We start from the raw sequence: 25,220 nt of genomic DNA, 5'->3' as shown, positions 1-25,220 counted from the left end.
AATAAAGGTTTTCCCACTCCTTCCCGAAGGTGGACCTGAAAGGGCAGAACATGAATCCTTCTTGATGTGCCCAGAGACCCATTTCCCCGTCCAACTGCCTTTGAAGAGTGCACGAGTCCACGTTGGGATGGGTACTTGCTGAGAAGTACCTTTGCAGACCATATCTCCCTGACCATGCCCTCTGGAAAAAGGCAGGCTTTGCAGAGAGCTGGCAGGCTGCAATTGGAGCAGCTCACAGCTCCAGTGACCCACCTGGGGATCTCTGTCCCAGGAGAAATGCCCTTCCTGCTCCGTGCCCTGGCACAGTTCAGTGCAGTGATGGCCAGCTCCCACACCAGAAACTGAGCTCACTGGTGAGATTTCTCACAGGGAACATCCATTAATCCAAAAGTGATTAAACCCACTCATTTCTTTCCCAAGCACTGAGGTTTAGTGTAGACCTTGAGGTGTACCTAGAAAAGCCGGGCTCAGACCCAGACTCCATCAGGCTGGACGCTGCACAAGCTAGAGTAAAAAAGCCACTCCAGAAATAAACTGAGTAAATGTACAATGAAGTTTGAAAATAATCATATCACCACACCCTCCCTGGCACTTTTAAACTTGTAACTTAGTGAGGGCCAAAAAGATGCCACAAGAAAGGAAGGAGAGGGAAGAATGAAGTTACCCCTATCCATCTGGAGCACACTTGGGCTGGCTGGGCTCACCACAAAACGCAAGCCCAAGGCCAGAAGTCAGACCCGTCCAAGGTGAGAAATGAAGTGTGTCAAGTTCCATTATTACAAAACAAAGATGGGCTCTGGCACCAAACCCACTGGCCTGATGAAGTCTCCATGGGCTGGCACAAGGAGCCATATCTGAATGCTGGAGACCTGGGCAGCTTCAGTCCAATTAATTGTAAAGGACATAATTTCAGTATGTTGGCTCTTTTCTTTCTGAGAAAAGTCTCTCACTGTTAAGTTACTTATTTCTTTCACATGATATTTGTGTTGCACTAATGTGATTTAGTATGCACAAGTATTATTATTTTCAATAAAACTTTATTTAAAAAACCCACTCCTTTGAAACACTTTGGGCATTCTGGGGGGCTGGTTTCTTAAGAAGGGGTTGTGAGGCATATCTGCTTGCGAGGCCCCACCAGCCCCACCAGCAGCATCCTTCCCACGGGGGAAGCTGCCCTGGCAGAGGTGCCCCCAAGGAAGGATGGGGCTCGCTGGCATGTGTCAAGGTGAGTCACTGAGAAACCCTTGTCATGGGGAACAGCGTGCTGTAGGGATGTAAGAGAGCCTCAAAAGGGCTTTGACTAGCTGAGCAGCAGGACAAAAGCCATAAGATTAAGCCAACAAAACTCCATCAGGAAATGGAGGATCCTTTCTCGAGCCTTTCCTGCATCCAGACATGTCAGGTCTGGAGGGATCATGGGAAGATGCTACAACCAGCCACAGGTTATTTGGGCTGGTGTGGGACAGATCCCATGGCCTGAAAACACAGGAGGTTTGGGGGTTTCCCATCCTTTCTGCCACCACATCTGGAACTCTCCAGCCTTTTCACCTGCTTTTAGGCATGATTCCCCCTCCAACAGCATCCTCATCAGAAGAAAAACTTTGGCCTGTTGCATCAGGCACACAGGGGCGTGAACCCAAATAAACAAGACATAAACAAAATTCAATCCATCTGAAGCACAGAGACACCAGATCTCTGTGTGTCTCGCCCACTTCCTAGCAAACACGGGATTTCTGCAGCAGACCTTGTGTGGGGCCAGCTGAGCAGTGGCAATGACACGATGAGGCATGCAGAGACCCCTACACTCATTGCATCTCATGCAGAGCAGGGAGTCAGGACAACAGGGGCCGGCTGTGTCACGGGGGCTGGTCACCTGCAAGGAGACTTGCAGGTGGAGGACTTCTTCCCTTGCCACCATAGGGAGGTGCACACAGGAGGGTCATTGCTCAGGGATGATTATTTTGCCTCACATGTTGTCATAGCAGCTTCTTCGCATGCACTATAAGAGCATTATAAGAGCTGTGGTTGTATGGCCCCTGGGTTGTGCTGCTGCAGGTCCTACCTCCTCTCTCCACCACAGCTCCCAGCTCAGTTTCCTGGCTGGACGGGACTGTTGTTGGGCAACAAGATGTAAAATAATTGCCATTAAGTCCCTGGCTCTCAGCCCAGGTTTTTTCTGGCCTCACATTGTCCAGGGAATCTGGCATCTAACCAGAGAGTCAGTGCCAGCAATGGAGCAAACACCGTAAGCGTCTCGAAGAGCACAGCCTGGGGCTCTGCGAGGACCGTGGTCTCCATGCCTGGAGGCAGTCATTTCACCAGGGCATGCAGCCACCATGCCATCTAGCAGGCAGCAGAGCTGCCCACTCCCCTGCCCCCCAGGCTGGGCTGCAGGGGGGAACACACCAGGGAAAGGCAGAGGTTTATGAGATCTGAATTTCAATTCAGTAAATAAAAGGGGTTCGTTGCACCTGGGACCTAGTCCATCCGTAGGCTGAAGTATCTCCTGGTAGATGCCATTGGGAACATCCTCGCTGAGGTCACCCAAGCCCAAGGAGTTCAGCTCCAACCTGTTTTTAAATGCCTGTTGGGTCCTCTAGGTCCTCACGGAAGGCTCTTCCATTCAGAGTGGGATGGGGCAAGATGCCATGTCTGAGCATCCCCTCCCCAGAGGGCCTGAGCTGTGGTGGTCCCTCTGCAAACCTCTCTGCTGGGCTGGGGATTGCTCCCATCAAGCGTTCCACATGCCCAGGGTTACTCCAGGAGCTAATGTCCTCCCATATCCCCCCCGCTCATTTGCCTGGGGATGCTCCAATACCCTATTTACTGTGTGTTTACTTGCCTTTATTGCCCTGGGCTGACTAGCCATGCTCAGACAGCACATACAGGACCACAAAAGAGGTCCTCTGCCTCTGAGCATCCCCAGCCTGACAGCCCTCAGAGGGATGCCTCTATCAGCAGACAACAGAAAGACCAGGTCCAACTTATTTTATTGAGATAGAGGGGAAAATAAGTGAGCACAAAACAGAAAAAGAAAAGTCACAAAACCCGCACAGAGTTAAAGTGGTGCAAACCTGAAATGCACTCCCTCCTCTCCCTCCCTGCACGGGCAAGGTACCTGCTAGCTGTTAGCAGCCCGGAGTGGGCGGCTGCACCCACCTTGGGTGTGCAGGATGTCAGCATTACGTGCCCCATGACACATGCGTTTCCTCGGCTGAGCAGGAGGAAGCCAAGACTCCCAGACCGGGTGTGATGCTCACCTCTTGCTAATTGATTACAGCCTCTCTTTGGGGCACGGTAGCACCTCCATTCCCATCTTCTCCTCCCCTCCCACTGAAATGTTTTGTCTTTCTTTCAGAGGGCTGTGAGAGCACCAATAACTCACAGGCTGGTAGCTGTGGTTTGGGGATTTTATAAGCACTGTAAGAAGCAGGAGCCTGCCAGCCAACTCTCTGACTGTGCAGTTTTGAGCCCAATGTACAGCCCAGGACATCTCAGACTTACATTGAACTTGAGCTGTGGGGTGTCAAGACGGGTCTGAAATACAGGAGGCCTCCAAGATCTGGTACCTCCAGTATCCTACTAAATCATGGGCTTCCTTGCCAACTCGGTCTGTATCCCAGACCAAGAAGAGGTGCTGGATACAGGGCACCATGGTGAGCACAGCTCCACTCGCTCTCCCTGGTTGCTGATGAGAAATGCATCCCTGGGCAGAGGGGACTTCTCGGTGGCCTTCAGGGTGGAGGTGCCACTGTGGGGGGTCTACTTCTCCTTTGGTTCATATCTATGCGTCTGTGGTTATTTGGTTTCTCTCCAGCTTGTTCTGGTTTAATCTCTGTGTTTTAGGGAGGACTCAGGGTTTGTTGGGGGTGGACTCAGGGGAAAGGCAGTAGCCCAGCACCTGTAACCAGACAGCCAAGGATGGGGCAATGGATTTTCCTCACCCCAAAAGCTCTTACAGCTTCTGGTGAGTAAAATAACAGAAAGAAAAAAAAAAAAAAAAAAAAAGAGGGCAAACTGTCATATTTGAGACACCTTTCCAGACTTGGATATTCTTGTTACCTGGTTCTTGTCATGTCTCTTCCCACCTGGGCTCCTGGTGGGGTTGGGCTGGAGCATGAATTCAGGAGGGGTGTCCTCAAGCTTTGCTCTGCCTCCTCCCAGCACCTTACAGCTGGGTGGCTGTCACCTCACAAAGCTCGCCCAGGGGGACCATCAGCACATCCTGTGCAGAGGAGCTGGGCTCGGCTGGCAGGCAGGACTTGTCCCACCTCTCCTCTTCTTCTTCCTTTCCCTCGTCCAGGTTAAAGACAAGCTTCAGCTTCTCTGGCTGCGTGGAGTTCAGGATGATGACGCCCAGACCCAGCAGCAGGCACAGCAGCCCTGCAACACACAGTGTGGGGACACCCGTTATCACCTCCTGCCCGCTGTGTCCCAGCCCCATCCAGACCCGGATCTGGGGTTGGAGGCCAATGGCACATGGCATCACCCAGGAGGTCAAGGGAAGGTGTTATTTCCCTTTCCACACCTGGACTCTGCCATCCGTTTGGGCTTCCCAGTACAAAAGAGGAGTCAATGAACTGGGGCAGATTGCCAAGAGATTGGGGCTGGAGCCCACTATGTGAGGGTAAAGGCTGGAGGAGCTGGGCTTGTTTAGCTGGAAAATGAGGATTCTATAGGGGAACTAATTGCCATCTTCTGCTACTGAAAAAGAGCCAGTCTCTTCTTGGAGGTGCACAGTTGTAACAAGGAAACTTCCAGCTTGATAAAAAGAAATAATTGCTGCCCATGAGTGGGACAGCTGTGGGACAGGTCCTGAAAGGAAGAGGGAATCTCTAGCCATGGGGACATCCACAACCAGACGGAACAAGGCTGATGTGGCTTTGAGGTTAGTCCTGCTCTGGGCAAGGGCTCGGAGAGACACCCCCGAGGGTCCTTCCAGGTCAGGTCTTGCCCTGACTCTGTGATTCATTACTTTCATGACACTCCTCTGGACACACCTCCACACAGATAACTTTGGCCATTCAGATCTCCTGGATGCTCAGCTCTTTTTCCCCCAGTCTCGATGATGCTATGCTAAATTCCTGTATGTCATTGAAAAAAATACGGTTTCTGTGACCAGCCATGAAGACAGAGGGGATGAGGTGCTGTTGGGGCATCACTGAGGATCATCACTGCAGGAATAGAGAAAAAAAGCCCCAGGAGCAAGCTGAGCACTCACCTGTTGCTAATGTCAGCCAAAAGGATCCACCATAGTCTGTGTTCAGGGAAGCTGGGCCAAACAGGATGGGACACTTCAGAGTGTTCCTCGCAGTGAAGAAGAGCAGTGAGGAGAGCATCAGCACGGCAGTGAGCAGGAGCATGCAGCCACCGTAGAGCAGGATGGGCATGGAGAACAATAGGATGGAAATGAGCCACGTGCAAAAGGCCATCCTGTGAAAGGACCACAAAACCAAGCTTGGAACCTGTTCTCAGGGTCTCCTCTCCACATCCTGATGGAGGGATGCAGCCCTGGGCAACCTGCTCTAGCTGGCCTTGCTTGAGCTCTAGCTGGACAGGCTGATCTCAGGATGTCCCTTCCAACCCAAACAATTCTGTAACTGCAAGAACAGTGGAGCTGTGGGGCAGGTCCTGCAGTGGTGGAGAGGGATCTCCACTCCTGGGGATATTCAGTGTTGAACTTCACAAAGTCCCGAGCACTTTGATACAGCTTTGACATCAGCCCTGCTCTGGGTGGGGGACTGCAGTAGTAACCTCTGGAGGTCCCTCCAAATTAACTCTTTTGCTGACTCTCATGGTCCTCCACAACTGTTCCCAGGCACTTCCCACCTGTTCAAAGGGAGAATGGCAACAAAGGAGACCTTTGTTTGGAGAACTGCACAATGAGCCGTGCCCACATCTGATTCAGCACCTGGAGTGGACCCAGCTGCCAGCCCTACCCTGTGCATGGGGTTTGGGTTTAGCTCACTGGGGAGATGAGCATAACAAATTGTTCTTATTCCAAGAATAATAACAAAAAATAAGTTTACATCAACATCCCTGCCTTGAAATACTCCTTCTCAATAGCAGGAATGTTTGGGCAGCGCTAGTTATTTTTCCTGAAAATAAAAAAGGAGATATGAGCAGGGACCTGGAACCTACATCAGTAGGGGAAGTCACAAAACTCACTCTTCCCTGCAGTGTCTTTCCCATGACCTCAGCGACATATGGGGATGCTCTGAGACTCCACGATCACAGCTCACACAAGGGCTCTCAGATTTACACCACAAGACAGCCTCTGAGCACCATCTTGATGGTCCCTCCTGCTCCCCACCAGCAGGTCTTCTGCCCTCTTTGGCATGCAAGAGGAACCCTGCCGTGGCTGGTCTTATTGGGGGTCTGCATCTCGCTTGGGAAAGGACCTTGCACCATAAGCCCCACACAGTTGCCTCTCCTTTCCTTTAAATGAAGAATAATTTTTCTCCAACTGCAGTTTTGCAATTCAGGGCAGAGAAGACAGAATAAGATTCTGGGGAGATGGGCAGGCCAGTAAGCATGAGCATCCCTGGTTCTGCAGAAGGGTGGGTGGCAGAGACCAGTCAAGGCTTTGGCATGGCCTTACAGGGAAGAGGGTGGCTCCATCAAGCTCCCTCTGCTCCACCTGGTTCTTTACACCTCCCCACTGAGCAGAGATAGGGCTGGCCTCCTGCTCTAACTTACCACAGTGTGAGGGACGTGTAGTGGCTGGAGATGCGGTACTGCATGTGCATGCTGCAGGGGCTTTGTGTGGTGAACTTCTCCGCCACATAGAGGATGGGGCTGGGCAGCCCCTTCTCCAGGCCTTCACCATAGCTGCGGTCGTAGTCTGCCTTGAAGCTCCAGGCAAAGTGCTCATTGTAGTTGATGGTCTCATTGACCTGATTCACTGGGTTTCCTGACAGATGATGAAGACTAAGGACCTTTCTCAGCCTTGGAGGCAGCTCCAAGACTTCCTGGTGTGGGGGCTTGAGGGCCCACAGCCCCAGTACCCGGGTGCACGGCTGCCAAACTTGGACCCAATCCCCTCCCGTTGAGATATGCACTCACCCACCAGTGTGACGTTCACTCCTGCCAGGCCAATGTGCAGCCCAACATTCACGTTCACCACGGCATGACTGAAGGACTTGTAGGAGGTCTTTGCTGTCACCCAGCCTGTCTCCCAGTCCCTGGTGAACTGTACAGCTGTGAAGACTTCAAAGGTTAGTCATGGCCTGGCAGTGAGACATCCAGTGCTGGAAGCATCTGCCATGATGGTCACCACGGCCTGAGCATTGTCTACCCCATCCCAAGGGCAAGGACTGGCTTGTGAGACCCATGGAGCAAAAGCCTTGTATGTCCTTCCCCAACATCAATCCTGACCCGTGTCCTTGAGAGCTGCACTTGGGTTGGTTTCTCCCCAGACCCAGCACAGTCCCTAGCCCTAGAGGCAGTGGGACTGATGTGTGGGAACTCTCCAGGCACTGGTCCTCCTCTAAGAACCTGTCAATTTGTCTAGGTCCCCTGGCAGTTGGCGGTGGGCTTTTGGTGACTGCCCTGGAGGTAGTCTGTGCGTATGACCTCCAGCCTTCAGAGAGGAGACAGATGGGTGCTTGCACTGCCCACAACTTGCTGGAGCCAGGTACCAGACACAGATGTGGGTCGGCCTTCCCCATAAACTCATCCTGCAGGCTGGACTTGGCACTTGGCTGGTCTGTTCACTCTCCCTCGCCCTGCTCCTCCATCACCTGTGTCTTGGGCATCCTTGAGCTTCCCATCCAGGATCCTGGTACTCACTGAGGACCACTGCTCCCACGAAGAGACCCATCACCACCCTCAGGAACCAGAAGAGTTGCTGCAATGGGTGAGCAGAGGAGGGGGGGACAGGTCTCAGTCAGACTTTGCATGGGGACTTCAGCACTAAGCATGACATTTAGAAATGCCAACTGGTAAGAAATGGGTCTGTCCCTCCCCTGGGGAGTCACCCCACGGGCTCTGCAGGCTGGTGGCATGGTGGGGACACATGGCTGAGGCATTTCTGCCATGGGGCGGGGGAGGCTGCAGGGGGATCCAGGCAGAGCAAGAAGGTCAAAACAGCCCATTTGGGAAAGCTGTGCCGTTCCCTTTCTGGGAAGGAGAATGGAGACACTCCCTTTAATAGTTCTGAGCTGGAATTTCCACACTTATCCAAGTGGACATGTTGGCAGCTGGCCATAGCTGGAGACAAAAGCAGGGGCCAGGAGTTTGCAGTGTGTTCCCTGGAGGGGAGATGCCTCTTGGCCAGCCCCACTGCAAAGCCAAGCAGGCGACAAGCGCACGGCACGTGAGCAGTGGGCTTGCAGCAGGGTTGGCTGGCCACTGCCCCATGAGCAGTGCTGGGGCAAGCATGGTGCACACCTCTTTCTTTTATCGGGGTTTTGAGGAAGGTGGAACGAGGTCTTTGAGCCTCACCCTGTTTTTCCACTCCTGCAAAATCACTTGGGCTTGCTCACAGCGAAATCCAGCTGAGTTCAGATCTGGGCACCTTGTAAATTTGGGATGGTGAAGTTTGCTGTCTCCAGCATGAGGTACATGCTGGGTTAGGCTGGAGCTCACCCCCATGGCTTGCTAGAGATCCCAGAGCCCTGGCCATGAACCTGTGGGCATGTTTGCCCCCCAGTCTGTTGTCGAGGCTGGTAAGGAGGAGGCATGTGGGATGCACAGGACAGGGACCAGAGGGCTGAAGTCCCCTAACCTCTCCACTTACCCCCCTGCCCCGGATCCCCGGCAGGATGATGATGAAGGTGGCCAATATGGAGAGGACGACAGAGACGATGACAGCCTGGGTGGTGTCAAAGGGGAAGCACTCACTGGCACCAGGGTAGAAGGGGAAGGATCCATTCCACAGCGTCATCCTGCTGCCCAGGAAGGCTGAAAATCAGCACCCAGAGAGACACTGGGGAGAAAATCACCCCTGCATTTCCACCCCATCCAGCCTTCTCTGCAGAGCCATCTCCTGCCCACCTGCCAGCATGCTGCTTGTCCCGGACACGTCTGTGCGTGTATCCCAGTGCCCATGCACATTGCAGTCCCGCATCTGGGCGTATGCTCAGGCATCTCCCATGGGAGCCCTCCATCTCCCTAGGGTACATCCCCGAGCAAAGCAGGTTTGGAGTCACCAGGCCACCCGCTGCAATGCTCAGATTGTCCCCAAGATGCAACAGAAAGATGTGCATGCATCGCTGGAACTCTCGCTCCCCTCCTCTGACTGTTCTCAACCCCCGGTCTCTTGCCTGTGCTCTCACCCTCCCTGGCTCAGCTCTTTATCAAACAGCCTGGATCCTGCTCGCGGGTGTTGTGCTCGGGGTGTTTGCTGACTCACCGCACAAAGGTGGGCTGCGCCCTGTTGGACTGCTCCTTGCTGAGCCCCAGACAGAGGTAAGTCCTCGCTGTCTAAGGAAACAGGAGCGATCCAGAAGCGACAGAAACTGCCTGTCCCTGATAGCAGGGTGACACTCCCCACCTGCCAACACTCTGTCTCAGGAGCTCGCTGGAGGCAACGCGCTTGGGAAGCCAGCCGTGATTTTTTGCCACAGCAACTGGCCAAGATACTTCCCTGCTAGGAAAGGGCTACTCAGCATCCCCTGAGAGCGGGGACCATCCCAGCAGCAGCTGCAGAAACACCCGTGCCCCCTTCCCCACGCTGAGCCTACCTCCGCTGTGGCTGGTCCCGAGGGCTGGCTGCTGTGCAGAGCTGCGGCGTGATCCGGGATGCTGCCTCCCTTCCCGCGCTGCCTCCCTGGGCTGTGAGCGAGAAGCCAGCCCAGCATGTCAGGGTTGTCTTTCTCCCAGCGCTTTTTACCGTGCCCGCCTCCAGAGGTGGCTGGATGGTGCAGCCTTACCCTCGGCTGATCGGCCTCCTCTGGCACTCCTGCTGAGCCCCAGGGCAGGCAAGGGCGCTACGGGCTGGCACGATGCAGTGCAGTGTTGCAGAGGTGAGAGATCCCAGTGGAGCTTTGCCGCCTTCTCCTCAACTATTCCTGCAGAGCGGTGAAAAGTCCAGCTGTTCCTTATGGCATGAAAACCCTGGGGCTGCCAGGCTCCTCAGGAGCCTGCTGGGGATTGCAGAAGAGGGCTTCAAAGCTCTCACCTGCGCTGCCCAGTGAAGCATCCAGCTGAGGTCATCTAGCGTGGGTTGTGGCTGCGCGGTCTCCCTGCTGACCCTGCTCCTGACTCCATCCCCTGAGGGAGGTTCCCTGCGAAGGTCTTGGCCCACCTGTCAGTGACTGGGCAAGGTGACACAGTGGCTGGTGAGGGGGACCAGCAGAGAGGCACAGATCTTGAGGGGCTCCCAGCCCCGTTATGCAGAGAAAAATTGCCCAGGTTACTGAGTCACGGTGTGGAGAACATGGTAATCCAAGCTTTTGGGGTTTGCTCTCAATCTTTGGCACTTTGGTTGGCTGAAGAAGGTTAAATTGATGCTGAGAGGTCCCAGTGTGACAGAAACACTCTCCTGACCCACATCTGGGGGCTTCCTTCTGAAGCTGCCACAACTACTGCCATCCCCTAGGTATTTCTGCATCCCAGTGGATGGCCTGGCTGGGTGCCCTGAAAAGCTGTGCTTCCCACCCCCACGGCAAAGAGAGGTAAAAACGTTTTAATTCATGCCCAGCAGGAAATAAAGGCATTTCTGGGTAAAGACTTTGCCATCTCCCCTCAAGTCCCAGACTGGTGCTATCCAGTCTGAACACTGAGTCGCTCTCCAGGGGTTGTTTAAAAACAGCAACACAGTGTTTGTGTACACGGACATTGTGGGAGCTCACAGGGCTGCTCTGGTTCCCTCATCTGTCCCCAGCAGTGATGGAAACGGGGCGTGATGGTGGTGGTGGGATACTCCACTTCCCTGGGGTGCTGATGGGGTTGTGGGGTGGCAAACCTGGGAAAACTGCTGGATTTACCCCTCACCCAGCACTCTGCATCCACAAAGAGGTGCTACAGAAAGCCCGAGGCCATGATGATAACAGGGGTTTGGGATTTTTCCCCTCTCTTTTTAATTTTCTGGGTATTTCTGCAGGTAGTACAGGTGTGTAGTTCATCAGACAGTTTCCAGGGAACAGGTCTGGGGACTTGTTCTCACTCACCAGGAGCTTGCAGCCTCACGTTCAGGGCGCTGCTCCCATCGTCAGCACCCTGCCCTTGCTTGGGCAGCTCTCTTGTATTGGGCAGTTTCTGCTTCACTCGCTTGCAAGTGATGGACGGGGAGATTAGAGATGAGTCACCCGATCCAGGTCACCGGAGGGAGGTGGGGGCGAGGGGAGCAGCACCTCTTGCACAAGCAGCCACACAGTGTTGGATCAGCCTCCATCTCTTGCAGTGCCGGGAACCAAGGCGGGGAAGGCGTGGGGACATGCCCGGGCAGGGAGGCAGTTTTGGGGATGGAACTGGAGCCCCGAGAGGCCACCCTTTGCTCAGAGGATTTCTGCCTGACCCGTTGCTGCCATTGGGACAGACATGGTGTTTGTGTCCAGTTGTCACTCTGCCCCACTGGTTGTCCCCATCGCTCCTCTCTCCTGGTCCCCAGCACGGAGGACGGTGCAGCTGGGGTCAGGCTGGGGCTTTGTTGTGACGGAGCCTGTCCAGTGTCCCATCCTGATGCTTGGATGCAGCTCCTTGCTCAGGATCCTTTGCAACACCTGAAGGACCCATGATGGAGCATCTTGCAGAGAGGGACGGGAGGAAGGATGGAGGGACTCCCTCTGGCCAGTTTCCACTTAGCTGAGCAGAGAGGTTCATGGTGCTGTGGCCAGTTTGATTCTAGATATATTTGCAAGAAGGATCATTTTTCCAGCTCTGCTTGTAAGTTACTTCAAGATTTTAAGAGAAGGGGAAGGTGTTGCTGCCCACTACACTGCCCAGTGAGCTGGGTTTCATATCTCACAATGGAGACAGCTCAGGATCAGCTGAAAGGGCTGCCAGGAGATGGAGGCAGAGCTCAGCAGGAGCCACCCATCATCCTAGTGGGAATTGAAAGAGGAGGGGTTTCAGCCACACTTCAAGGAAGTCCTTTTCCAGAAATCATGTTGAGTGTTCAGTCTTCTGCTCCTTCAAGAGCCATCTCGTAGGAGAGGAACAAGTGTCCTATGGCCTGGACCTTCAGAGGCACGTGCCAGGAAGAGCATCTTACTTGGGACTGCTTCATCACCTTTGCTCCCAGCCCCAAACAGGCTTTCAGCTCCTGTCAGTGCTGTTGCAGGTTTCCATGTGCTCTCAGAGACCCGGGGGACAGAAACCCAGCTGCCCCATTTCCCTCCTGAATATCTCCATCCTGCCCAGAGACCCCATGTTTGACTCTGTGGACACTGAGACCAGTGTCTGTGGTAGGGAAGGAGACACCCCGATGTGGGGCTGGGGCTGGAGCCAGTCCCTGTTCCTTCCCAAGCATCATGCCCCTTGCTGGGATTGCCCAGCTTGGATGAGGGGCTGCAGGTCCAGCCCTTCTCTTCTGTTTCACAGACCCCGGGTGGCCCTTCCAGGCTGCCCTGATCCCAGTGTTGCAGCTCTCCAAGAGCTGCTAGGGCAGAGGGATAAAGGGAGGGAGTGTGGGAGGGTCTGAGAGGGTACCCTGATGTCCTGGGAGAGCGGAGAAGAGGAGGACATCACTTCTCATCTTGCATGTATGTTAGAGATGTTGCCACTCCACTAAAGAGCAAAGGGGGTTGCCAGCTCCCAGATTGCCTCTCCAGCCTCATCCCTGAGGGTCCCGCTCATCTGACAGTGCTCTGCTGCCCCAGCATGAGTGTCAGGAAGTGCATTAGCCTTTGGGACACACCTCATCAGGGATTTTGTCATCACAGCTTGGCGAACCCTGTGCCGGCAGATAACAGCCATTCCTGCCAGTTTGACGTAACTATCAGTAAGTTGAGCTTTTCCACACTTTGCTGGGGCTTGTTAATGATGTACTGTGTGGTAATTAGTGCTTTCATCCCAGGCTGCAGCTTAGAGCGAAGCTTTCTCTCATAATCCCTGTTGTTAGAGGCCTAATTAAAGTGATACACATTTTTCCATGGAACTCTTGTGTCTAGTGTTTCCCTGCCAGCCTTGAAATTTATGCACAGAACATGCTACCCCACCTTGGGCTGTGATGCAGATCTGTGTCTGAGCACATGGAAGCACTCTGCACCCTGTATCCTGGCTGTGGGCAGATGATCATTTGAATATCTGTTTCTTCCATCCAGGCAAAAGTGTTGAAAGCACGTGGTGTAATAAGAAATCATGCACCTGTCTGAAAAGCAGTGGAAAGACCTGAGGGCTGCTTTGCAGCACGTGGGCAGAAATATCGTAAGAGAAATTCCAATCAACTGCTTGCTTAATATATTAAAAAAAAAAAAAAATTCATAGAGTCAAGATAGTGTGCAAGCAGAGATGGGGTTGCCTTAGGTTATGTGCAACAAATGGTTCAATCCAGCTGGAACTAGCGCAGATTTTTGTAGGGCTTGTGGAACCACCTTCCAACTGGTTTTGATCTTGAAAGACCCCCTTGCTGTCCCAGAGCCTCCAAGGACCTCTTATAAACTCAGAGTCACCCCACTTGGACTTGGACCACCTTCTGCTGGGGCTGAGCTTGCAGATCTTGGAACAGGAGGACGAACATTATGGTGGAAGATATCCAAGGCAGATCTGAGGTTGGCTGAGTCTCCTGTGGATGTTCTCTACCAGCTTTGGGTGTCACAAGGGCTTGTGGTTTGGGGTGCAGAGTTCTTCCCACCCAGTGGTCCTGTCCCACCAAGCATCACCTTGGGATAGTGTCTAGCAGTTGGTGACAGTCCTGCCATGAGAGGTTGAACTAGAGGCCTTCAGGGGTTCTCCCACTAACATTTATACAAATCTGGTGGCCCTGTTCCTCCCACCATAGTCTCACAGACCTCCCAGCAGAGCTGGTTCCCTAAAACCTTTCATGGCATGTGTCTCCCATTCGTCCAGAGAAAGGGTACATGGCAGGTGAGGAAGCTGGGAAACTGGCCCTTCATGAAAGGACATGGTCTCTGAGGTCTAGCACTGCCACCTGGATGTTCCCGGGCAAGAAGAACAGAGTCTACCTTGGCCCAAGTCCCAGATATGTATTCCCATGAGCCCTCCTGCTCTGCTGGGAGCTGTCTTAGCCCTTCCCTTCCCATGGCATTTGCATCCAGGTCCTGGAGCAGGTTGCTGCCCTCCACTCCATGCTGGAGCTGCTCCCTGAGGGCATGACGCAGGCTGGTGGCTCCCTCATCTGTGCCACCACCCTGGACCAGTTTGTGCAACAGGTTTTGGCTTGAAAATACCCGGAACGGGTACAGATTTCCTCCTGGAGACAAAGGTCCTCCCTGGCACATCAGAGGATGGGGGATGCCAAGACCACTGAGAGCTGGAAGTGGAAAGAAAGAAGTGTCCTAAGCTCACTCTTTCTAGATCCTACCTGGAGTGGACGGGGTCTTACTGTATCCACCTCACTTACTGCTTCAGGAAGGGGACTTGCCTGAATTACTGCTTTGATTGGCTTCCCACACAGGGAAAACACCTCGGTGTTGCAGTACGGATCTACATCATTTTATAAAAGCCATCAATTACACAGCAGTTCTGCCAGCTCTACAACTCCTGGCACAGTCTCAGATTTGTACAGGGAGTTCAAAGGTTGGCAGCAGCTGCTTTATGGCACCTTCCTCTCTGCAGCGCAGTGGGAGCATGTGCTGCAGGAGCTGTTACCAGTGCAAAGCAATTTCCCCGTGCTATGTCACATTTAGCCTGCTCACTATATGTTATACACCACGAGCTTGAAGAACCAATTAATATATTAATATCTTATTCCTATTACAGTCCTTGGCTGGTTCTCAGCACCATATGGAGTTTAAAAAGGTGTCATAACCAATAGAAAATGGAAGTGAGGTTGTGCTAGACTGCCCCTCCCTGCATGCTGTCACCCTGATGATTTTTGGAGTTCCGTGTAGAGGGTTCTGTCACAGGGGGGCTCTCAGAACAGAACAGAACAGAACAGAACAGAACAGAACAGAACAGAATCATCTAGGTTGGAAAGGACCTTGAAGATCATCCAGTTCAACCATTAACCTAGCACTGACAGATCCCAACTACACCAGATCCCTAAGCGCTATGTCAACCCGACTCTTCAACCCCTCCAGGGATGGGGACTCCCCCCCTGCCCTGGGCAGCCCATTCCAACGCCCAACAACCCCTTCTGCAAAGAAATCCTTCCTAAGAGCCAGTCTGACCCTGCCCTGGCGCAGCTTGAGGCCATTCCCTCTTGGCCTGCCGCTGGTTCCTTGGCTCAAGAGACTCATCCCCCCTCTCTGCACCCTCCTTTCAGGGAGTTGGAGAGGGCCAGGAGGTCTCCCCTCAGCCTCCTCTTCTCCAGACTAAACCCCCCCAGTTCCCTCAGCCGCTCCCCATCAGACCTGTGCTCCAGACCCTGCACCAGCTCCGTTGCCCTTCTCTGGACACGCTCGAGTCATTCAATGGCCTTTTTGGAGTGAGGGGCCCAAAACTGAACACAGACATCAAGGTGTGGCCTCACCAGTGCCGAGTCCAGGGGTAAGATCCCTTCCCTGTCCCTGCTGGCCATGCTGGTGCTGATATAAGCCAGGATGCCATTGGCCTTCTTGGCCACCTGGGCACACTGCTGGCTCCTGTTCAGCCGGCTGTCAATCAACACCCCCAGATCCCTCTCTGCCAGGCAGCTCTCCAGCCACTCCTCCCCAAGCCTGTAGCGCTGCTGGGGGTTGTTGTGGCCCAAGTGCAGCACCCGGCATTTGGCCTTAGTGAAGCTCCTCCAGTTGGCCTCAGCCCATCGCTCCAGCCTGTCCAGGTCTCTCTGCAGAGCCTCCCTACCCTCGAGCAGATCAACACTCCCACCCAACTTGGTGTCGTCTGCAAACTTACTGAGGGTGCACTCGATCCCCTCGTCTAGATCATCAAGAAAGATGTTAAACAGGAGTGGCCCCAAAACCGAGCCCTGGGGGACACCACTCGTGACCGGCCGCCAACTGGATTTACCTCCATTCTCCACAACTCTTTGGGCCCGGCCATCCAGCCAGTTTTTTACCCAGCAAAGCGTGTGACCGTCCAAGCCTCAAGCAGCCAGTTTTGCCAGGAGAATGCTGTGGGAAATGGTGTCAAAGGCCTTACTGAAGTCAAGGTAGACAACATCCACAGGCTTTCCCTCATCCAATAAGCAGGTCACCCTGTCATAGAAAAAAAATCGTCGTAGAAAAAAAAGTGTCATAGAAAAAGAAATCTCATCTAGCCCCATGGCTGGTTTAGTCCCTGTTGCTCTAGAACTATTTTAATCCACTGAAGACCAACATCTCATGTTTGCCAGGAACAGGTGCTGCAAAGGAAGCCCATAAAAAAGGCTTTGTGGGTCTGTAGCTGGGATGATCTGTCTCTCTAGCCTCAAGCAGCAGCATTTGGTGCACACACACTCTAAGAATATCTCCTTCTGAGCAGGTCACACAGGGAACCTTGGGTCAGGCACAGCACTGAGTCCTCCCAGGCTGGGCAGGCAGAGAACCATGATTCTCCCAACACAGTCAAGCACTTGTACCTCTTTCCCTGGGTTATTCACAGCAGGATAAATCGCAGGATTTCAAGACACCATGTTCCATGATGTCCTTGTTGTAGTTGCTTATGCACCCAAGTCTAGAACAAGGCATTTGCTTGGGCCAGTGTGAGAACATCCCTTGTGAGAAGATCTAGCTTGGGACAAGCAACACTGGCATCATGTCATACTCCAAAAGGCATCTTCTGGGCTGAGAAAGAGGGTCAAAGGAGAAGAGTTTCCCATAAAGACTGGAGCAGTGGGAACAGGCTGAATGACAAGGTCTGTGTGGTGTGACCAGGGGAGTCTGGCTCCCTCTCATTTCCAAGTGAAACTGAGAAGCTGTTGCCAGCTCCAGGATGAGATGGAGCCATTTTCTGAACTGCTGGGGTTTCCATGGAGGTTCCAGATCTCTGTCAGGTCTCTTACTGTCTACCAGATCATGTTCCTGCATATTTAGCTGGCTCCCTTTTTGGGGGCCTCAGCTGGAAGCCAAAGACCTGATGCAATGAAATGGTTCACCACATGGTCCCATATCTATGTTTTGCAAAGTGCCTCTGCCATGCTTGGGACAGGAGAGAAGGAGGGAAGTTGGTACATGGCTTAGATCTCCCTTCTCTTCAGCTCCCAGGAGATCCCATTCTCAGTCCCTAGGGCTGAACAAGGAAAGGCTGGACAAGGAAAGCTCAACACCTGTGATGGGGCTGGCCTATTCTGAAGGCACCAGTGCTGGATTCAGAATGCACATCCTTTCTGTCTGCCGTTTGCCATTACATGAGATCCTCCTTGCGTCATTGGTATCCTTCCCACACTGCCAGAGAGTCTCCATGCTGCCAGTGCTTTGCAGTGAGCTGTTGGGTCCTGTCATGAAGAAAAGGCCTCTGCATCCATGATGGAGCATCCAGATGGTTTGCAACCCTACACTGCATTTAACCTTGGCTCCTCTGCACTAGGATGCCCTGCTCCCTGCGACCTGGAAATCATTTTCAAGACAATAGGGATGCCATGCTCTGGATACCTGCTTCCTCAGGCTGTCTCAGCCTCTGTACTGGTTGGGTTTACCTTGGTCAGGTCAAGTTTTGCTGTTCATATCAGGACAAGATCTTTCCCTGGAGGAGCACGGGGGATGGCAAAGGTGTTTAGGAGACCAAGATTGTTTTGCTTCCTGACGGCAACCTGATTTCCTTTCTGCCTTTTTCTCTCCCTTCCTCATTGCCTGGTTTGTTGGTCTCCTATGAAAGAGAGGTCTCAAGACACCTTGGAGAAAGAAGCACACCAACCTGGGGCCTGATGTCTTTGCTGAGGGCGTAGCAGGAGAGCCAGTCCTGTGTGAATGAGCATGAGCACTGCACTAAGCCTGGGACACCAATGACACCAAGTGGTGGCAGTGGACTTTCACAAACATCCCTCTGAGCCAGCGCCTCTTCATGGGGCAGTCCTACAACTAAACAGAAACAAATGGCAGTGGTGAAGGTGGTTTGTCTCCATTTATCTCACTTCACAGCCTTTTGCCATCCATGGGGTCATACATGGCCACAGGTTGTGGGAGGAAGTCCAGGAGACCAGCTACGATTGCAGATGTCCATGCTGTCACAGATGTCCCAGCTGTCACAGTTTCTGAGGGTCTGTGCTGCAGTTCTGCTCTGCGGTGGGCTGTGCACCCCAGGGAAGTTGTCCCAGTGACCTCAGTTGCGTCAGTAGCCTCGTGCATCTCTGCTTGTGGTGTGCAGAAGCAGCAAGCTCTGCTGTGAGCAAGTTCTTGAGTCCAAGCAGCGGCATGGAGGGGCAGTCTTGAACCAGAGCAGCAAGGGGAAAAAACACAGAGCTGGAAAAATAAAAACGAAGAATTTGCTCCGTTCCCTAACCTGGACACAAAGCTTTGGTCCTGGAAACCCCCAAAGAATATGACCTGATGAGTGATAGGGCATTGTGCTGAGAGACTGTGCATGCTATGCACTAGCAGATAAATGTTAGAAAGGCAGATGCCAGGACTGAGCAGGCAAATTACCCAAAAATGGCATTCCTCAAAAGTTTTCTGACTTTCTCAGTTTGTGATTTGAATTGAAGTGGGATTGGGGGTTTTGGGCTTGAGTGGTTGCTTGTGTGGGAGAAGGAGAAACATTGGACCAGTCAAGCAATGGAGCAGGTCACTCAGCCTTCATACCTGGAGGTTTTCAAGACCTGATGGAACAAAGCCCTGAGTAACCTGGTTTGACCCCAGAGCTGACTCTGCTTTGAGCAGATGGCTTGACTAGAGGTCTGCTGAGGTTCTCTCCACCCTGAGTTAGCCTATGCTTCTAGGATGGTGTCCAAGGCAGGTGCTGGGCACCTTGCTTCTTAGCTACACGTGGCTTGGTGGCCCAACAATTCTCCAGCGATCTACATAGCAGTTCAGAGGAGGAGGATGAAGTGGTGCTGCATGGTGGAGCAGGCACCCCTCCAATGGACTGCTGCCCATGGAGGACCCATGCTGGAGCATATACAACCCCAAAGGGACTGCGGCCTGTGGATGAGCCCATGACAGAGCAGGTACACCCCCAGAGGAAGACGTGCGTATTGAGCAGTCACAGCGGAACACAGGGAAAAAGCAAGAAGGAAGGAGCAGCAGAGAGGAAACCACTATGACCTGACCGCATCCCCCTGCCGCTTCACCAAGGGGACTGAGTGTAACCTGCAGTGATAATGAGGAGGAGGAGGAGAGGTGCTGGGAGCGATGTTGAGCCTGGCAAAGGGGAGGAGAGGTGCTTTCCCCGGGTGTGAAAATGCTTGGGGTTTTTGTTTTTTTCCAAAACCTGAATCAGTACTCAAATATTTATTTTATATTAATTGACAATAAATGACGTTACATTCCTTGAGTCAAGTCTGTTTAGCCCATGACAGTAATTACCAAGTGACGTCCCCATCTTTATCTCGACCCATAAGGTAACGATGAGGGACAGACAGACAAGCAGTTGACAGGTTCTTGCTGGGTGAGTGGGACAATGAGGATCTCACCCAGGCATCTCACGACAGGTTTCTGCTGTGATGTTCAGGAACCTGCTCCCCCTCCCATGAGCTTGCCTGGGTGGGACGTGAGCTGGTGGCCCCATGACATGACATCAGATCAAGAATCCCATTAGGCTGCCAGTCCATCACACTGCCGGCTGAGAGGCATCTGGTCTGCTCCAGTGTCAGACATGATACGCTATGTCATTATTTTTCTTGCTTATAATCAGTTTTAAGCCAAGACTTTGCTACAGCTAATAAAAGGTGATCTGGGGGTCAAATAACCTGCAGGCTCATTTTTTGCAAACATGAGCAGTGTGAATGCTGGTTGTGCCCACAACAGGGTCTGCACCCCAAGGTTAAGCTCAGAGAAGGAGTGGTGACACCACCACATGACATTTCTGCAGCACCTATCTCTTTTTCACCTCCCAGAGTTGACAGCCAGCCCCAAGCAGGACCTGGGGATCCTGTGATGTCCCCAGCTCTCCCCTACACTGGTGGCTTCAGCTCTCACCTGACATGAGACATCCAGTGACATCCTGTGACATCTTCTGAGAAGCATCCCCAGGCCTGGGGCTGGGCAGGAGGCAGCACTGTGACATAATGGGAGTGGGCCAGGGCATCTGTGCCTGTGTGTCCCACATCTGCCCTGGGATGGAGACCAGCCATTCTCTCCTGCAGCTCCCCAGAAAAAGGTTTAGGGCTGCCACTGCCTTTCCCCTGCTCATGAGTAAGTTCCTGCAGGAGCAATGCGTTCATAAACACCATCTGGGCTCCAAGTCATCCTTGAAGTGATAGAATCACAGAATCATCTTGGTTGGAAAAATACCTTGAAGATCCTCCAGTTCAACCATGAACCTCACCCTGACCATTCCCAACTCCACCAGATCCCTCAGCGCTGGGTCAACCCGACTCTTCAACCCCTCCAGGGATGGGGACTCCCCCCCTGCCCTGGGCAGCCCATTCCAACGCCCAACAACCCCTTCTGCAAAGAAATCCTTCCTAAGAGCCAGTCTGACCCTGCCCTGGCGCAGCTTGAGGCCATTCCCTCTTGTCCTGCCGCTGGTTCCTTGGCTCAAGAGACTCATCCCCCCTCTCTGCACCCTCCTTTCAGGGAGTTGCAGAGGGCCAGGAGGTCTCCCCTCAGCCTCCTCTTCTCCAGACTAAACCCCCCCAGTTCCCTCAGCCGCTCCCCATCAGACCTGTGCTCCAGACCCTGCACCAGCTCCGTTGCCCTTCTCTGGACACGCTCGAGTCATTCAATGGCCTTTTTGGAGTGAGGGGCCCAAAACTGAACACAGACATCATCAAGGTGTGGCCTCACCAGTGCCGAGTCCAGGGGTAAGATCCCTTCCCTGTCCCTGCTGGCCATGCTGGTGCTGATATAAGCCAGGATGCCATTGGCCTTCTTGGCCACCTGGGCACACTGCTGGCTCCTGTTCAGCCGGCTGTCAATCAACACCCCCAGGTCCCTCTCTGACTGGCAGCTCTCCAGCCACTCCTCCCCAAGCCTGTAGCGCTGCTGGGGGTTGTTGTGGCCCAAGGGTAGCACCCGGCATTTGGCCTTATTGAAACTCCTACAGTTGGCCTTAGCCCATCTCTCCAGCCTGTCCAGGTCTCTCTGCAGAGCCTCCCTACCCTCGAGCAGATCAACACTCCCACCCAACTTGGTGTCGTCTGCAAACTTACTGAGGGTGCACTCGATCCCCTCGTCTAGATCATCAAGAAAGATGTTAAACAGGAGTGGCCCCAAAACCGAGCCCTGGGGGACACCACTCGTGACCGGCCGCCACCTGGATTTAACTCCGTTCACCACAACTCTTTGGGCCCGGCCATCCAGCCAGTTTTTATCCAGCAAAGTGTGCGATCATCCAATCCTCGAGCAGCCAGTTTTACCAGGAGAATGCTGTGGGAAACGGTGTCGAAGGCCTTACTAAAGTCAAGGTAGACAACATCCACAGGCTTTCCCTCATCCAATAAACAGGTCGCCCTGTCGTAGAAGATCAGGTTTGTCAAGCAGGACCTGCCTTTCATAAACCCATGCTGACTGGGCCTGATCATCTGGTTGTCCCGCACGTGTTGTGTGATGGTACTCAGGATGAGCTGCTCCGTCAGCACCGATGTCAAGCTGACAGGCCTGTAATTTCCCAGATCATCCTTCCGACCCTTCTTATCTATGGGCGTCACATTGGCCAATTTCCAATCTGTCGGGACCTCCCCGGTCAGCCAGGACTGCTGGGAAATGATGGAAAGCAGCTTGGCGAGCACCCCAGCCAGCTCCTTCAGCACCCTCGGGTGTATCCCATCCGGTCCCATAGACTTGTGTGTGTCTATGTGATGCAGTAGGTCACTGACTCTCCTGGATTGCAGGGGGGTTTTTCTCCCAGCCTCTGTCTTCTGGCTGAGGGGGCTGGATTCCCTCAATACAACTAGTCTTGTTATTAGAGACTGAGGCGAAGAAGGCATTAAGCACCTCAGCCTTTTCCTCATCACTCATCACTATGTTTCCTCCTGCATCTAGCAGGGGATGGAGACTCTCCCTGGTCTTTCTTTGCTGTTGACATACTTACAGAAACATTTCTTGTTATCCTTGATTGCTGAAGCCAGATTAATTTCTAGCTGGGCTTTAGACCTCCTGATTTCTGCCCTGCATAGCCTCACAGCATCTTTGTAATCACTGAGTGTCTAGCCCCTTCTTCCAAAGGCTGTAAACTCTCCTTTTCTCCCCGAGTTGCAGCCAAAGCTCCCTGTTCAGCCAGGGTGGTCTTCTCTGTCGCCGGCTTCTCTTACAGCACCTGGGGACCGCCTGCTCCTGAGCCATAAACACTTACTTCTTAAAGAGTGCCCAGCCTTCCTGGACCTCTGTACCCTTCAGGACTATCTCACAAGGGATTCTGTGAAGCAGTTGCCTAAACAAGACAAAGTCAGCCCTTTGGAAGTCCAGGATGTCAGTTCTGCTGCCCCCTCTCCTGGCCTCTCTAAGAATAGAGAACTCTATTATTTCATGATCGCTGTGCCCTAGTCGGCCTCCAACCGCCACATCATCCACCAGTGCTTCTCTGTTCATAAAGAGGAGATCCAGCAGGACACCTTCTCTGGTCAGTTCCCTCACCAGCTGTGTCAGGAAGTTATCTGCCACACATTCCAGGAATCTCTGGGACTGGTTCCACTCTGCTGTGTTGTATTCCCAGCAGATGTCTGGGAAGTTAAAGTCTCCCACAAGAACAAGGGCAAGAGATTGTGAGATTTCTCCTAAGTGCCTATAGAATCCACCTCTCTGTCCTGGGTGGGTGGCCTATAGTAGACTCCCACAGCGACATCTGCCCTGTTGTCCTTCCCCCTGATTCTAACGCAAAGACACTCCACCCTTTCTTCACTACACTTGTACTCAAAGCAATCCTAACAGTCCCTAACATACAGCGCCACCCCCCCACCTCTCCTGCCTTGTCTATCCCTCCGAAAGAGCTTGTAGCCATCAGCTGGCACACTCCAGTCATGGGAGACATCCCACCATGTTTCTGTGATAGCCACAACATCATAATTTTCCTGTTGCATCACGGCTTCAAGCTCCTCCTGTTTGTTACCCGTGCTGTGTGCATTAGTATACACGCACTTCAGATGGGCTGATGCTCCCAGCACCTTTTTGCATTTAAGGTCCTAATTCCAGCCTGACCTTTCACAGGTGTTACCATGGTTACTGATCCATCAATATCCCTTGCATATTTGTTGTGCTGCATGTCTCCATCCCTTGCCTCCACTGAGACGGCAGGGTGAGGGTTGTTGCTGGCACACCAGCCCACAAACTCTGGTAATCTACCCTGGGGCTTATGTCTGGGAGTTCCAGTTTTGCCCCTTTCCCCCTTCAAATCTAGTTGAAAGCTCTCACTGACCCAGCTCACTCCTGCCCCAAGATCCTTTCCCCCTCTGGGACAGGTACATCCCATCTGATGCCAAAAGCTCTGGTGTCCAGTGTACTAACCCGTGACTGAACAATCCAAAGCCCGCCGGTAACACCAGTCTCAGAGCCACAAGTTCATCTGTTGAGTTCTCCTGTAATCTTCCTCATCCATCCCCACAATTGAAGGGATGGAGGAGAACACAATTTGTGCCCCCGACCCCTTAACCAGTTTGCCCAAGGCCCTGAAATCTCTCTTCATCGCTTTAGGACTTCTCCTGGTAATATTGTTGCTACCTACCTGAAAAATCAAGAGCGGGTGGTAGTCCTTGGGTCTCACTAGAGCGGGGAGTTTTGCCGTGAGGTCCTTGACCCGGGCCCCAGGGAGGCAGCAACTTCCCTGTGAAGTGGGTCCAATCTGCATATGGGGCCTTCGACACCCCTCAGAATGGAGTCACCCACTACAATGACCCTTCTGGGGTTCCTTTTAGAATTGGTTTTAATACCTGGTCTAGAGCAGCCTGGCCTTGGTGGACCTTGATCTTCTTCCTTGTTTGACTCATTTTCTTCATCCTTCTCTGCTTCATTCAAAAGTTCCAGGGCCCCGTATCTGTTGTGAAGGGGCACCACAGAAGGTGAGGGAGGTCGGGAGGGGATTTTCCTGCCTCCCTGAGCAGGGACCTGTTTCCAGCCTCCCCCATCTCTTAGGTCCCCTCCTTCTGCCTGGTAGCAGGAGGGTGAGGGATCATGTACCTCTTTTGGAGCCTCCATTAACTCCCGTTGCTTCAGGGGTGCTAAGGTGCTACTCCACCAATCAATTTCCCTTTCACACTCCCTAATACTTCTTAATCTTTCAACCTCTTCTTTAAGTTCTGCCACCAGGCTGAGCAGGTCATCCAGCTGATCACAGCGCACACGGGTGTTGAGAGGGAGCAAGGTGGGAAGGTCTCCTACCATGGCTTTCTCCCCTCTGCTGGTCATCGGCATGTTCAGGTGCTGGAATGTCCCTTGGCCTGGTGTGACATGGCTCTGTGCTCCTGTCACTCTTGGGAGATGGACTCTCCTCCCTGCAGAAGCTCAAAGGTTGAATCTGGGATCAGAAGTGTGGCAAGGAAAGCTCATGGTTTCATTTATGGGATCACTCTGGGATCTGCTGCCAGGGGCACCCCAGGGGTGGCTGTGGGACATAGGGTGTAGCACTTTCAGGTGTAGAACCAGAGCCTGCAGATCACGGGGCTGTGCTCCACCGCCCATTTTGGGCAGCCTCCACTTGTCCCCTTCCCCAGCTGTCCTGCACAATGGAGGACCCCAGGGCTACACCCCTGCCCATGGGAGTGCTTAACCAGGTGCACAAGGGGCAGGTGCACCAAGTGATCATCCCAAAGCACGCACATGGAGAGGCTGAGTGTTTAATGGTCAGCACCTGCACCTGAGGGACAGCAGAAGGTCCAGCCAAGGCTAATGAGCCTGTAGCAAACCCTGGGGTCTCACAAGGCAGGGACCCTACTTGAACTAGAAATCCCAGCAACGCCATGAGCAATATGCTTTTATTAATATGCTCCAGTAGTGGGTGGTAATTTTGTGTGAGCTTATAATTTTGTCACACAGCAGTTTGGGTCTCCTCCAGTGAGCAGAGGCTGCAGAGACTGAATCCAATCCCCCCCGGCTGCTGAGAGCCAGGAGCTCATCTCCATCCCCCACCATGCTGCTCCCACTCCCCATTCTTTCTGCACCAGCCCTGGGGTTCCTGCCTTCACACCCCCAGAGAAAAGTCGGAGC

At 53.1% G+C, this 25,220-nt stretch overlaps 1 protein-coding gene across 1 annotated transcript; it reads right to left on the bottom strand.

The window, feature by feature from the left end:
• Positions 1 to 3,807: 3,807 nt before the first annotated feature.
• Positions 3,808 to 8,887, bottom strand: LOC141948222 (dual oxidase maturation factor 1-like). Its single transcript, XM_074880412.1, has 6 exons — positions 8,741 to 8,887; positions 7,792 to 7,849; positions 7,066 to 7,200; positions 6,700 to 6,913; positions 5,222 to 5,433; positions 3,808 to 4,383 (listed from the first exon to the last, which is right to left on the bottom strand). Exons 1-6 carry the CDS (start codon positions 8,885 to 8,887, stop codon positions 4,169 to 4,171), a joined length of 981 nt encoding a protein of 326 aa, XP_074736513.1. The 3' UTR covers positions 3,808 to 4,168.
• Between the last annotated feature and the right edge of the window lie 16,333 nt (positions 8,888 to 25,220).

Source organism: Strix uralensis, chromosome 11, assembly GCF_047716275.1.
Source record: "Strix uralensis isolate ZFMK-TIS-50842 chromosome 11, bStrUra1, whole genome shotgun sequence".
Lineage (NCBI taxonomy): Eukaryota > Metazoa > Chordata > Aves > Strigiformes > Strigidae > Strix > Strix uralensis.
This window is presented reverse-complemented; position numbering and strand designations above follow the sequence as displayed.

What these genes read in the sequence shown, in the direction of transcription:
- LOC141948222 (XM_074880412.1), bottom strand. Translation starts at nt 8,887, where the DNA reads ATGACGCTGTGGAATGGATCCTTCCCCTTCTACCCTGGTGCCAGTGAG. An exon ending in CGGGGATCCGGGGCAGGGGG is followed by an intron (nt 7,850 to 8,740) that starts GTAAGTGGAGAG and finishes CACCCATTGCAG; the next exon opens with CAACTCTTCTGGTTCCTGAG. An exon ending in TTGGCTGACATTAGCAACAG is followed by an intron (nt 4,384 to 5,221) that starts GTGAGTGCTCAG and finishes TGTGTGTTGCAG; the next exon opens with GGCTGCTGTGCCTGCTGCTG.